The sequence below is a fragment of the Sceloporus undulatus genome, chromosome 5 (assembly GCF_019175285.1).
Source record: "Sceloporus undulatus isolate JIND9_A2432 ecotype Alabama chromosome 5, SceUnd_v1.1, whole genome shotgun sequence".
Classification (NCBI taxonomy): Eukaryota; Metazoa; Chordata; class Lepidosauria; order Squamata; family Phrynosomatidae; genus Sceloporus; species Sceloporus undulatus.
This window is the reverse complement of record NC_056526.1, coordinates 169,348,609-169,362,735: the sequence shown is the minus strand read 5'-3', so window position 1 is coordinate 169,362,735 and position 14,127 is coordinate 169,348,609. Positions and strand designations below refer to the sequence as shown.

The window sequence follows — 14,127 nt, the reverse complement described above, 5'->3', positions numbered from 1 at the left end:
TATTCTGCAGCCAATATATCTCTTGAATATTGGTTTCTTTTTTAACACTGAAGTCACAAATAAAATCATTGCTGTTGCTTGCTGCACTGTGGCTCATTGACCGGGGGAGGGCGACACACAACACCCTTCAGTGTCCCCTGCACCAGTGCCACAGATCTCCCTTAGTTGGTGTAATAGCCTAGTTTTTAAGGTGGGTTGCAGTTATCAAGTCCAGCGACAGGACATAGCTATGTCATCATTGCTACCTTTCTCATGCAGGATCTCAGCAAATGTCATTAATAGAAAACATATTCTTTCTGTGCAGAAATGCTGCTTTTGGGGGATACAAAAAAACAGATTTATTCACAAATGAACTTTTTTTGGCGGGGAGGGGGGTCCTGTATATAGTCTACAGCTTTTCTCACAATCCAGGACCTTTTTTTTGGGGGGGGGGCGGGGGAGAAGCCTTGAAGTGCTCCTTACTAATACACAGTGATGTAAACAATACTCACTAATACTTTCTCATCTTTGGCAAAAAAGGGGGTGTCTCAATACATTTAAATTCCATGTTGAATATATGCTTAGTGACTGCAACTTTTCTCACAACCCAAGACCCCTTTTTTGGTACTATTCAAATATCTATGTGTATATGTCTATAAACTATATGTAGGGAGATTTTGTAGCACCTTTGAGACTAACTGGAAGAAAAAAAGTTGGCAGCATAACATTTTGTAGACCAAAGTCTGCTTCCTCAGATGCATTTGGTGAGGAAGTAGGTCTACAAAAGTTCATGTTGCCAACTTCTTGCTTCCAGTTAGTCTCAAAGGTGCTACAAAATCTCTACATACTGATTCTACAGACTAATACGGCTCCATATTTGAATTGTACCAAAAAAGGGGTCTTGGGTTGTGAGAAAAGTTGCAGTCACTAAGCATATATTCAACATGGAATTTAAATGTATTGAGACACCCCCTTTTTTGCCAAAGATGAGAAAGTATTAGTGAGTATTGTTTACATCACTGTGTATTAGTAAGGAGCACTTCAAGGCTTCTCCCCCGCCCCCCCCCCCAAAAAAAACTTCTGAATTTCATCTTCACTCACAATATTTCTTTTCCTCAAAGACTCATTTAATGATACAGTATTAAAAGAGTTCTTAGCTTTCCAACTTGCAGTGACAAGATGGGAAAAGGTAATCTGCTTTCAGAGCTTCTTAAATTGGCTAGAATATTATAGAGAATGTAGATGTTATATGCTACAAAAAATCACATGAACAAACAGGGAGGCTTAAAGGTGCTTATAGCCATGTTAAAAGTATATGGGAAATGAACTAGAAGATCTGGTGCTCACTGTGTTCCACAGCCCACAGTATGTCTGCTAAGAAACATCGAAGATACAGTAATGAAATCATCAGCTTTTTAGAAGCCAATCCACACATAAGTTGGTGTGTGTGTCTCTCTCTCACTGAGGTATAGAAGAGTCTTGTGAACTGGGAGGTCCCAAGTTCATATCCCTCTCCACCACAAATTCATTAAGTGGGCTTGGGAAAACATCTATAGTCTAAGATCTAAAGTGGGTAGCAGTTGGCTTCTAGACGTTATGGGATTGCATTTCTCACAAGGTATTGCTGTTGGGTAGGGAAGGGAGAGATTGTAGACCATAGAAATTGGAAAGGCCACAGTCGCCTTTATCTTCACCCCACTAAAATAAATTCTACACAACTATTGTAAAGTTTTCTGAGATAACATATGAAATGAAAATCTGAAATGTGGCAATATGAATACATCAAATGAGGAGAAGCAGAGCTGTTTAGAGTTCTTAGGAGGCAGAGGGGAGTATAATAGACAAACAAACAAACAAATTATTCCCCCCCCACACACACACACATACACACTTAGTATTGGAAGAGTCAAGGCCAACTCTGCATCATTTGTCTTGTCGTATCAAATTAAAAATATCAAACTGGCTTGAGATAATTATTAAGCCAAACCCTCCGTCATTGTGACCCCATTTTACACACAATACTTTTATTGCAAAAGTATACCTATATTTCTCCTTAAGGGATATGTATAACCCCTGAATGAAAATCATTTTGCTCTAAATGATCTAGTAAGGAATTTATTAGAGAATGATGTTTGTTTGTAACTTGGGAAAAGTTTGTTCTATGTTTTAAATTGTGATTTATTTATTTTTTGGCTTAACAGAGAAAAAACTTTCATGTTTGACAGCAACATTCCCATCCTCTGTTTTGTTTTTTGACTGTGGTAGAAAGTTCTGGAAAATACAGAAGCTTGAATAGTTGTTTGCAACATTTGGTTGGTTGTGATAAAAAATATTGCCCAACTTAAGATACTACATGCACACAAATCTTGCAGCATGTTTTATAAAACAGACAGGCATAGAAGAACAAACTTGAAAAAATTCCTAAAGTCTTTGTTACATTTTAAATTCTTTTAGGTGACATTGTTTTAATACTGTATTGTGATAGTCTTATTTTAAAAAATAGGAGCTTGGCGTCCCAGTTTTATAGCTGGTAGATAAGAGCTTCCAGAAATATCCAAGTTTTTTGTATTTGTTTTCTTCTCTTCCTATGCCACAATATATATACTTCAACTGAAAATCAAGAAGTTTCTTAAATTCTAATGCCAGTTACTGTCTGCACTTTAATCTTCTTTGCATTTTCAGAGAATCTAATAAATATGTTAACAAATATCTTCACACTTAATGTGTGATGTGAAATCATAATTATTTGAAAGTTTAATAGTGTTCTTGAGATGTAGTTTAATGTATAATGTTGCAGAAAAATAATATGCAAGATTGTTTGTTTTGCCTATTTGTCAGCAGTACTGATGACACACTCCCTGCCCTTTTCTGAAGCAAGTACAGCAACAGTTAAGCAAGCAGATCGTAACACTACATGTATCTATGGTATATACATGAAAAATCATCCTTCTTTTTCTAGCTCAGTGATGAGCAATGATGTAAGACCAGAAATTACTTTATTAAGCAAACTCTGTTGGTTTACAGCTCCTTCCAATTGCATCTCGTGTTTCTGACTTCAGTGCCAAAATAGGTATTCAGAAAACCTATCCAGAAAATACTGATTTTGTGCTAGCTCATCTTCAGTAGTGAAATATAAACATTCCTATATGATGGTTTTTGCTCATGATGCATGAGGTGGCTGAATGTATTCCGTGGTGATATCATTATAACATTAAACAGTGATACCTTTATGGGGCCAGCAAAAATGCATAATATATGTGTTGCAAACCTTTGAAGCTCTATTGACTTCGAAAGCTAGTTGCAACATGTATACTGTACATTTTGGTTGGTCCGATAAAGGTATCACTGTTTTGAGGATTTTGAGTGTTACTGTACTTTGCTATATGGCTACCCCTGGATATGTTCATTGCAATATGGAAGCGTGTAATTTGTTACTGGGTGAAAACATTAATATCTAGATAATGCATGTTATGGTTTTAAGAGCATAGCATTTAAAACTGCAAAGATAATGTGAGCAATCAATGATTTCTTGAATGACCTTTAGGATATATAAGGTAGGAATAAGAAGATAGATTTCCATGTGGAGGATATCCATGGAACAGGGATTTAGTGCCCTATGTCACTCTTGTTTTTTCTTGTGACTAACAGAAACTGCAAATAAGTAAATATATCATGAATATTTTATTTGCATTATTTCAATAGACTTTTTTAAAAATAATACTTTATGGAGAAGTTCCATTTGCAGTATCTTATATCAATTTGTTTGAAGACTAAAAATATTGTTGCAGTTTAGCTGTTGCAGGAACAGTAGTTACCTCAGTTTAGAGATAACAATGTATTTTTGTTATTATTTATACATCCATGTTTTGCAAATATAGTAATTATTTATACTACTATGTTTGTATTAAGGTACAAACCTGCAAAATAACAACTTAATTCACATTTGTAAGAAGAAAAATATGATGTATAATGGCAATGGAGGACCTCTCATCTTCATGCCATATTTACCATGCTAGATATGTATACTCAGGAATAAGTCCTTTTGCAATCACTGGGCTTACTCCAGGATTAGCATGTACAGAAATGCAGCATTAGCTCTTACTCTGTCAAATTCAGCGGGATATCAAAGTTCAAAAATTCAGGCCCAGTAGAAAAAACTCAGAAACTTTACTGAGAAAACTATAGGTCCAGTCTGATGACTTTCATTATGAGAACTAGCCAGTGTGTATTGCAATCACATAATGAAACGATAAACAATTCAAATGTCAGGTGGGAAATTTTTAGTCCTAAAAAATAATAAACATGTTCCTGTCTTTTCCCACACCACCTCCTTTCTCTTTGTTGTTATAGACATGCTTTCTTACAAATGTCCTTGAGTTAGTTCGCCTCCTTCACTGGCTTATCTCAGTGCCTGCATCTGAGCTAATAGTTCTAAAAAAGTTCTAAAATATATTTAAAGCATACTATCACTACTATATATCCATCACTATATTGTTGGAGGACAAAAGCATACACAACTCCTGACACCCTCCCTCCTGGTTAAACATCAGCTTATCTGATGTTTGTTGTTAATTGCCATCAAGTTGACTTTGACCTATGGCCATCCTATGAATGAGAGGCTCCAAGGGGCAAAACAGACTGTCCCTATAGAGCAGCTCCATGTTGCCCCTGGAAGTGGCAGAGCGGGCCTGCAGCAACCACATGCCATGACATTGATACGGCACTTTGCCGGACCAAAAAGGGCCAGCAAAATGCCACTCCTAATTAAAGTGGCGAAAAGCCACCCTTGCCACTGCTGTGTTGGCTTTCAGGAGTTTCTTTGGCAAAGAGCATCTAAACACTGTGCCAAAGACATGCCCTTTCACCATCTGCCATGTGGTCAGGTGGGAAGTGTGACACAGGCATCAGGGCAGTGTTGGGGCCTGCAGCAGGCGGATGCTATGGCCCCACTCTGCCCTGAGGCCGGCATTAAACGCCAGTCTGTTTAGCCCCCAAGTCACCTAAGTAGTCAACAGCCCTGCTCTTGCAAAGTCAGGGCCATGGATTCCCTAACTGAGTCTGTTCACCTGTAGTACAGTTTTCCTCTTTTTCTGTTGCCTTCCACCTTATCAATCATTATTGTCTTTTCTAATGAGTCATATCTTCTCATGATCTATCTCAAATATGATTGTCTGTTTACTATTGGTTAATTCTAATAATGTAAAAGATGCTAAAAGTTTTATCTGCTAACAAGGTGGTTCCATTTAAAAGCACTGAATGTAACTGTGGAAGTGATACATGCTGTGTTGGTAAAAATGTGTGTATTTTGTGGGCTCTTGGGATTTGTAGCATTTGGTTCATGGTTCCATTTGCTGGATGTGTGTGAAAAAGGAAAGATTTTGCCAGCCCAGGACATATTGCTACTTGACTCACCTGAGACAGCATAGTAAATCCTAGTCCCCTTTAGCTGTGTAGTATGGAAGGCTGGCCAAATTGTTTTAGAACTCAATATAGAAAATCATACCACTTCCTAAGAGTAAATACTAATAATTGTAAGCTAAATAACTAGCAGTGTACTCTTTTTATGACACTCCAAATCAGCTGCCTGAAACAGCTGCCTCTCTCAGCATAATAACAGGTTTGTTATTACGAACAAGAAAAGACAAAATATATATTGAAATATTCTTAACAGGAACAGTATTGTATTAAAGTCTCAGCATTATATTTGAATGCAGAGGATACCTAACTACACATTCCAAAAAAGAGGAAATCTGTCAGTGCAAAAAGGGTACAGATAATACTGTATGCATGCAAACAAATAATTACCAATTCAGTATGCCTCAGTGGAGTTGGAAATCTGTGATCAGCTGACTTTTGTGCCCTTTCAAAAACTAACTGGTGATGGGCAGCTTCAAGACTCTTGTGCACCTTTCTTATGTTTTTCTTTTCTTCAGTTTTTAGTCTAGACTTGTACTGGAAAGTCTTTGAAACTGAAGATGTCTTCAAATGGAGGACCACCCTTTGACAGTCCTTCACAGAGATTATTGTCCTCTGTAACATAGACTGTATGTCCATGCTACTTGGAAACTGATTATAGACATTTAGTAACGGCTAGGCTAATAGGGGATGGAGAAAAAAATATTAATATTTTTCTGTTGATTAATGACATTTTAAAATACACAAACCAGACCGTAAATGTTTTCCATACAGTTGGAATCATTGTTGTTATGATTATTAGTATTGTGTGATCAATATTCATAGCAATTCACAGAATAAAACAATAAAATACAGTCTTGTCAAAGGTGCACAATCTAATTTATAAAAAAGAAACCGGGAAAGAGGGAGAATACAGATAAAATGATGAATAAAACTAGTAATTGTTTTTAATAGTCAAGATGTTAACCACCTTTTGTTTTTTGACAATCCAACTTTTATCTGGAAGAATTCTATATTTAAAACTGAATTACCAATAAATGAATGAAGAAATAGCATGTACACTTGCAGTCTTTTCCCCACCTTCTTTTGTAGGTGACTATAATGTGGCTGCAATCCTGTCCATGGGAGAATATGCCTTGTGAGGTATTTCACAAGGAATAGTTAATCTTCAGCACTCACCTTCAGCATTAGCCAGTGCTCCTGAAACTGTGCTGCAAGCCACCTGTGAATGGCCCTTTAGTTTGAAAAACAATCTGTAAAATGGTTGAGGAGTGTGCATGTATGTGCATTAGTTAAATCTTGACTGACACTTAAATGCCTTACTTGATTTATCAAACAGGTTTATATTATATACAACTACTGGGCAGAGCTGTCAACAGTATTTAGCTGTCTCAGGGTTTCATCTAAGGTGCTTCCAGACAAGATTTTTAATCCTGCAATTGCCCCACCTAAAAAACAGACTTGTACAGGAAGAAGGGCTGATGTTTTCCGAATCTAGTGAGATAGGTAGTTTAAGAGCATGTTTGTATATTTTTCATTCTTGCACGTTATAAGGATTGAAAAATTAAATATTATGGAGGATCTTTTCTTTCTGATAATGAATGGCAGCTTATAATAATTCTGATTTTATTTTTCATTTTTTTTCAGTATCTTTAACATGAATATACAGTTACTTAAACAGTTACGTAACCAATTTAAAAACTCCAATGAGAGGTTGGGAAAGTGATTTTTTAAAATATTATAACTCCTAAAACCTTGCAGCCAACATGGCCACTGAGGGTTAGGAGAACTGTAGTCCCAAAAAAGTAAAAGTTATCAGTTGATATGGTATCTATTTATGCTAAAGTTTTATATGGGCATTTTTTTCAGGTAACATATTCCACTGTTGAACATTTGGCTAGCATCATGATTTTCAGGCATTGTTACTTTGCATCAATTAATATAAATAAAAATTTGCATATTTCCATCTCACATTTGCTATCAAAACCAAAATTCTGTTACAGGCTGTTGCAATAGAATTATCCCCAAAGCTTGCTTGCTTACTTTCATGTTTTTGCTGTTGTTGTATGTTGAATGTTGTTAAATCATTTCCAGATTATGACATGCTAATCTCTCTATGAGAGAGCTCTGATGCCACAACAAACTACAAACCCCAGAATTCCATAGGATGGAGTCATGACAGATAAAGCAGTGTCAAACTGCATTAATGCTGCAGTGTAGCAGCAACCTGCGACTTGTCCAGGGCCCCCCAGTTGGTTTCCATGAACAAGTGGAGAATTGAACTCTAGTCTCTTAGAATCCTACTCCAGCATGCAAACCACTTCACTATGACACACATGACTTAAAAATTGATTTGTTTATATTAATTCTTCTGAATAGAAACTAACAGTGATATGAAGTCCATAACCACAGTTTCTCCAAAAAAAGATATATGTTTCATCAGTAACTGTGTTGCTTACGAACAGTGAACCTGGCTTAACAGGTTTCTCTGGAAAACTGGCAGTTAAACATGAAAAGAAGAAAATCTTCTAATACAGCAAGTTTATTGGCGAGCATGGATTCAGACTTCACTTAGAAATTGCCTTGGGGATTCCTGTAGAAAGTATACTTGAAGAAAAAAAGAAGGAAAGCATGCACATAATATCTAACAAGGAATTTTGCAAGTAATGTGTGGGACCTCTGCTTTCAAGTCTTCTTACTAGTGAAGAATCTGCAGTAGTGGAATAAAACTACAAAGCTTGTTGGTCATTAGACAAGAGCATGCAAATGAAAGAGGCTTGCTTATGCTGTTTGACATTCCACTCAGAATCTAATTAATTTATTTTTGTGTTAACAGATTGCCTATTTTTAATTTAGTATTTATTTATTTAAAGTATTTCTGGTATTGTCTCCTAGCCCAAAAGGGCTCTCAAGTCAATGAACAAATAAAAACCTATTAAAACAATACAAAGATAAAAACATTTTAAAACACATTAAAATACTGTTTTAGAAGTCTTAAAAACTTTCTAAAAATAACCTAAGAATCCTGTCTTGAAAACAGCAATTTCAGACATTTAATGCCATGTGGAATAGCACTGTTTTGGGTTCCCACTTGAAGTTTAAAAGAGATGGGGCCAGCCTAACTTCCTTGGATAGGAAGTTGTACAGTCAAGGCATTGCTACAGAGAAAACCCTGTTATGTGTACCTACCAACCTAATTTTGTGAGGTGCTGGGGCATGTGACAAGGCCTTCACTGAAGATCTCACATTTCTGGCAGGTTCAAATAGGAGGAGAGGGATGTTTCAGATATCTTAGCCCCAAGTCATTTAGGACTATGTAGGTCAGTGTGGCATAGTGGTCCAAAATGATGGACTGTGACTCTAGAGACTAGGGTTCAATTATCAGTTCTGCCATGAAACCCACCAGGTGACCTGGGCAAGTCACATTCTTTCAGCCTCAGGGGAAGGCAATAGCAAAACTCCTCTGAACAAATCTTGCCAAGAAAACCCCATTATAAGCTCGCCTTAGAGTCGTCATAAGTTGGAAGTGACTTAAAGGCACACAGCAACAACAACAGGTCAACACCAGCATGGCACCTTCAGTTGAGCTCAAAAGCACATTGGAAGTCAGGACTGGAGTTATTTGGTCTCTAAAATACACACATGACACCAGTCTGGCAGTGCATTTCCAGACCCCTTTCAAGGGTAGTCCCATGTAGAGAGCATTACGGTAGTCTATTCAAGAGATAACTGGCATGAACCTCTGTGACCTGATCTGCCTTCTCCAAGAAATGGTGCACCAGTCGAAACTGGGCAAAAGCGTTTCTTGCCAGGAGCATCCCTGGGTCCAAGAGCATCCCCAAGCTATGAACCTGATCTTATGGAGGAGGAGCAACCCCATCCAGAACAATTAAGGTGTTGTTTTGATAATTAGTTTATCAAGCAGACTTTCATGGCACACATTAGTTTGATAGGATGCAGTGTCTAGTCTTGCAGATTAGTATTCATTATGCTTTTGGGCATGGTACAACATGCTGATAACAAATTAAAATTTGCATTTGACTTCTGTTACTCCATGCAACAAAATCTGAAGTTGTTCCTATAAATACACTTTTTAGTTAAGTCATGAGATGTTGTGGTATTTAAATAGTTTAGAAAAGTTACTTCATTTGAACTACAGCTCACTGAATCCCTCAGACACCTTGGCTACTGGCCATATTGACTGAGGGTTTTTGGAAGCTGTGTAACTTGTCCAAATTCTGTTTCATATGCACTGACTAGCAGAGAATCTACACTAAAACACTGTAGCAGTTCAAAGCCACTTTTAACTTTCGGTTTTATCCTGTGAAATCCTGGGATTTGCAGTTTTGGTAGTGAGCCACTTTTCTACCTGTCTTTTCTACCAGACAGCTCCACTCAGAGGAGTGGAACTAGAATTCCCAAGGTAGCACAGGACAAAACAGTGACATTTGAATGGGTTATTCAGCTGCTGCAACTCTGTATTTCAGACAGTTACTACACTGCAGAATTAATGTAGTTTGACACTGCTTTAACTGTCATTGCTCCTGGGATTTGTAGTTTGATAGGGCACCAGAGATCTCTGACAGAGAACACTAAATAGCTCACAGAACTACAAATCTCAGAATTCCATAGCACTGAGCCATGACATTTAAAGGAGTGTCAAAGTGTGTTGATTCTACAGTGTAGATACAGCTACACATACAGTGTGAAACTGCTTACTACAGACATCCATTATTTTGCCTTAGAGGGATATATTGGTTTCTTTTTAAAATGTTTGCACTCTGTAGTATACTTGGTGTTAGCACCTTCAGTGCTGAGTAAATAAGGTATGGATGATCTGAATTCCTCATGAAAAATACAAATACGGAGGTGCCCTTATATTAATAGTGTTGGATGGCATGGTATTTATACACTCGTCCCTCCACATTGGCAGATTTGACTTTTGCAGATTTGATTATTCACAGATTTTATTAATATGAACTCTCTAGGAATATCTAGATCCTCCAACACAATTCTGTGGTCAACTTTAACCAAAAGTTGCACTGAAGACCTAGAGATTCCTAGAGAGAACACTGCACTAGGAATTTGTCTTCCAGATGTTGACCATAGAGTTGCACTGGAGGATCTAGAGATTCCTATACAGATGATCACTCATGTAAAAACATAGTGTTTTTGTTATTTGTGGTTTTTCCACATTCATGAGGGCCCTGTGCCCCTAACCCCAGCAAATGTGGAGGGATGAGTGTATTTAGCAGCTCTTGAACAAACTGCAATATTTTAATAATATGCAGATAGGGTGAGGAAACTGTGATCCTCCAGTGTCTTGGATGTCAGTTCCTGGAGACCACAGCCAACATGGACAGTGATCAGGAATTCTGGTAGTGAAAGGTAAAACCAATATGCAGTTCAAAGGTTTGTCGACCTTTGACACAGATTATGCTTCAGGCCTCAATAATTTCTTCAGATGATTTTAAATTGCTTTGGGGACTTTTAGAAAAAAGAGGTATGTATGTGTTTGTGGGTTTAGGAACATAATTAGCCATATACCATGGATGGATAGCAATTGCGCCTGGATATTCAGTGAGTGATTGTGCCTGCTTCCTATGTAGCACTGATTATTAGCCTTGTAAATTATTTTGTGTTTCCTTCTGGCTGACCCCCAGACTAATGCAAGGACTGTTTGTCTAGTAGTATTACTTTCCAGTGTTGAGGCGTAAGGTCTCAACTGCTAAGCATGGATGAAAATAAGATACATTAGCACTATCCTGCTGCCATGTCTTCTGTCCTTACCAAGGGGCTTGTAAAATATGGGTGCTCTCATGTTTTCCTAGCAATATTGCCTTCTTTAATGGATTTTTCTGGTAAGAAAAAGAAAGGCAGACAAAATGATGGGGAAACAGAGGAGAGTTACGAATGGAAGACATCATTGTCTGGAATATGCCATAAAATTCTTTGAATGAGGGATGGTGGTGTCTCAATAAATGGTCTTGTCTGGAAGTATCCGCATTTCCTGCCATTCTTTTCAACATAGCAAATTATGTTATGATGGCTGCGAAGGTATGAGTAGTTCAGCAAATGGAGTGGGTGGAAGGAAGGATGAAGGAAAGAAGCAGAGGTGGAAATAAATGAGTGACACAATTCAAGAACTGACTATAGCTGAACCGAGTGTCTTTGATCTTGTTTTGTTCTGTTTTTAGTAATGGGGCAACATGGCCCTGACTCCTCTTGGTAGATGCTCTGTTTCTTAGTCCCAAATAAGTGAACCAATTCCTGAATTATGAATTCCCATATATGAACATTTCATTGATTAAGTTGCTCTACTGTGATTGATTATAACAGTAAGATTTGTTCCAGCAGTTTTTGGTCCAGCCTATGATCAGTTATGATCTCTTTTGGCTGCCTGCCTGAAGCTGGGCTAAGAGTATGTTGTACACATGTCAAAAAGGATGAAAAGGCAAAACAAAGAAAATGGTGACTACTCTAGCAGTGATTACAGCCTTAAACTAATTTGATCACTTTGCCTGATTTTCATCCAGAAAAACTGACAAACATACACAAATGTCTTATTCAAATACTTCAAAGTCCAATTCTTCTCAGTGCTTCTTTGAGAGGAAATGCCAAAGAGTTCCCATCGCTGCCATTACTTACATTAACTCAGGCATTCAAAAATGTCAGAAGCAGTGCTGTGGCAGAGAAAGCTCTCACCTATCACCACTCTTCTTAGAGAAGGGGGCGCTTCCCTTTTTGATAAGAGTTACTTACATTAACTCATGGATAAGTTGAGCCAGGTTTGGGGGGGGGGGTCAATGTTGTTACTAAAATTTCTAGACTTATACATGTATTTGATGAAGTAAATTATGCTGAAATATTTTGCTTGTTCACTTGGATGTAAGTCCCATCGAATGGTATTATTTTGCTTCCAAGTAAAGATAGTTAGGATTGTTAGACATATCAACATGGCCTCTGGTAAGTTCTTCATTTTTATATCTCGGCCTTGGGCCCTTCTCTCACTACCAGCAGCATTTTGCATTCACCTTTTGCTCATATTTGAATCATCCAAAACTGCATCTGATTCATCCAGTGATACCAATGAGTTACAGATTTTGGACATAATCCATAAAAATATCCTTTTATGCAAATTCCATGATTGAAATGTTAGTTGTAGCATGTTAGCAGTGCTAGGAAGACCTGGGAGTTGGGCAGGGCCATTACTATGCTATTAGGTACTTTCTGGCTGCTGCAGAATTAATAAAGTGTGACACTGCTTTAATTGTCATAACTCCATGCTATGGAAACCTGGGATTTGTTGTTTGTTGTAGCACTAGAGCTATCTGACAGTGAAGGCTAAATATTTTGTAATCGTGGCTGCAACAAATCCCAGAATTCCATACACTGAGCCATGGCAGTTAAAGTGGTGTCAAGCTGCATTAATTCTGCAGTGTAGATGCATGCTCTGTCACTGGTGCTTATGCTGAAAACTTTTCCTTGGGGATAATGCCTTGCGTTAGAGTTATTGCTAACTTTCCAGTGAAAGGAAAGGTATCTGTTTCTTTGTCAGTGTGGCTTTTTTGCATTCACGATTAGCTCATGTTTGTGAAGACAATCAAGGGTGTATCAGCTCATCATTTTTTAAGAGTACCTGTTTCTGGAGGTGTTATTTTATCTTGACTTTGCAGTACCTCTGATTCTATCTCAGAAGGTGGTACCACATATGGTATTCTTTCCAGTCCATTTTAAAGCAGAAATACAAATGATATATTTCTTAAATAATACTTCAAGGAAAGGGACAGCTTTATCAGCACGGGTTTAGCAGTGTTTGTGACAGTGGTATTCTAGTTTCTTATTGGTTGATGAAATCAGATATAGTCTGATTTGTTGAAATGTTTGTGGTGCTGTTCTGCTAGAAACACACAAAATGAAATCCTTGGCATCAATAGACTTGCTTCAATCTGCAGATCCCATCCCCATTTCTTTCTCTTTGTTTCTTTCTATTATTTTACTTTACTGATGTTGCAGTTTAAAAAGCATTTAAGAAAATCGTTCCTCAAGTATAGTTGAATTATTCCCCCCATGATATTTTTATCCTCTCCCCCTCCCTTTATTGATGCAGATGCTTTTAGAATTTTGCTTTAATTTACAATATCTGGTTAATTGTTTCAGCTCTCAGGATGGCAGATGAGAGTGCATATATCTTGGGACTAGATCATCAAGTGAGTATATTGCACCAAATGACAGGAATGTGTTAATGTGCGTAAAGTGTCATGTACTGTTACTAGTTACTTACAGCACTAAGAATGTCTGGACATTAAATGGTTGGCAGTGGAAATAGTTTAAAAATATAGTATCTCATCCATGTGACATAATGAGCAAATGAAGCCATGGTGGATTTGCTTTGTAGCCCTGCTTCATTCAGCTACTACTGAGGCGGGAATTATGTGGCCCTTCAGATGTCATTGATCTGCAGTTCCCAGCATTCCTTACCACTGTATATGCTGGCTCAGGCTGCTAGGAGTTGCAATCCAACAACATTTGTCATGCATCCAGCTCTTGAGTTGCTCTATAACTAGGAGCAATTATTTAAAGTCAAAGTAAAACTACTGTTGTTTTTAAGTGTTGCTCTGTTTATAAGCCAGTTAAGAAGATTCTGTGTTACAATTTCTTATAGACAAACTCCTTTAGTTATTTTAAGTACGTTTTTAGTGAAGAATGTTTCAGTAGAGAACTGTAGGCATT

The 14,127-nt window shown here is 37.5% G+C and overlaps 1 protein-coding gene across 2 annotated transcripts in view; it reads left to right on the top strand.

Moving 5' to 3' along the window:
• NFKB1 (nuclear factor kappa B subunit 1) overlaps nucleotides 1-14,127 on the top strand; it is a 70,343-nt gene that overhangs the window by 7,522 nt on the left and 48,694 nt on the right. For both annotated transcript variants that reach the window (XM_042469147.1, XM_042469148.1), the window contains exon 2: nucleotides 13,555-13,604. In XM_042469147.1, coding sequence (XP_042325081.1) covers nucleotides 13,563-13,604 — 42 coding nt within the window. In that variant the 5' untranslated portion in view covers nucleotides 13,555-13,562. The remainder of the gene's footprint in view (nucleotides 1-13,554; nucleotides 13,605-14,127) is intronic.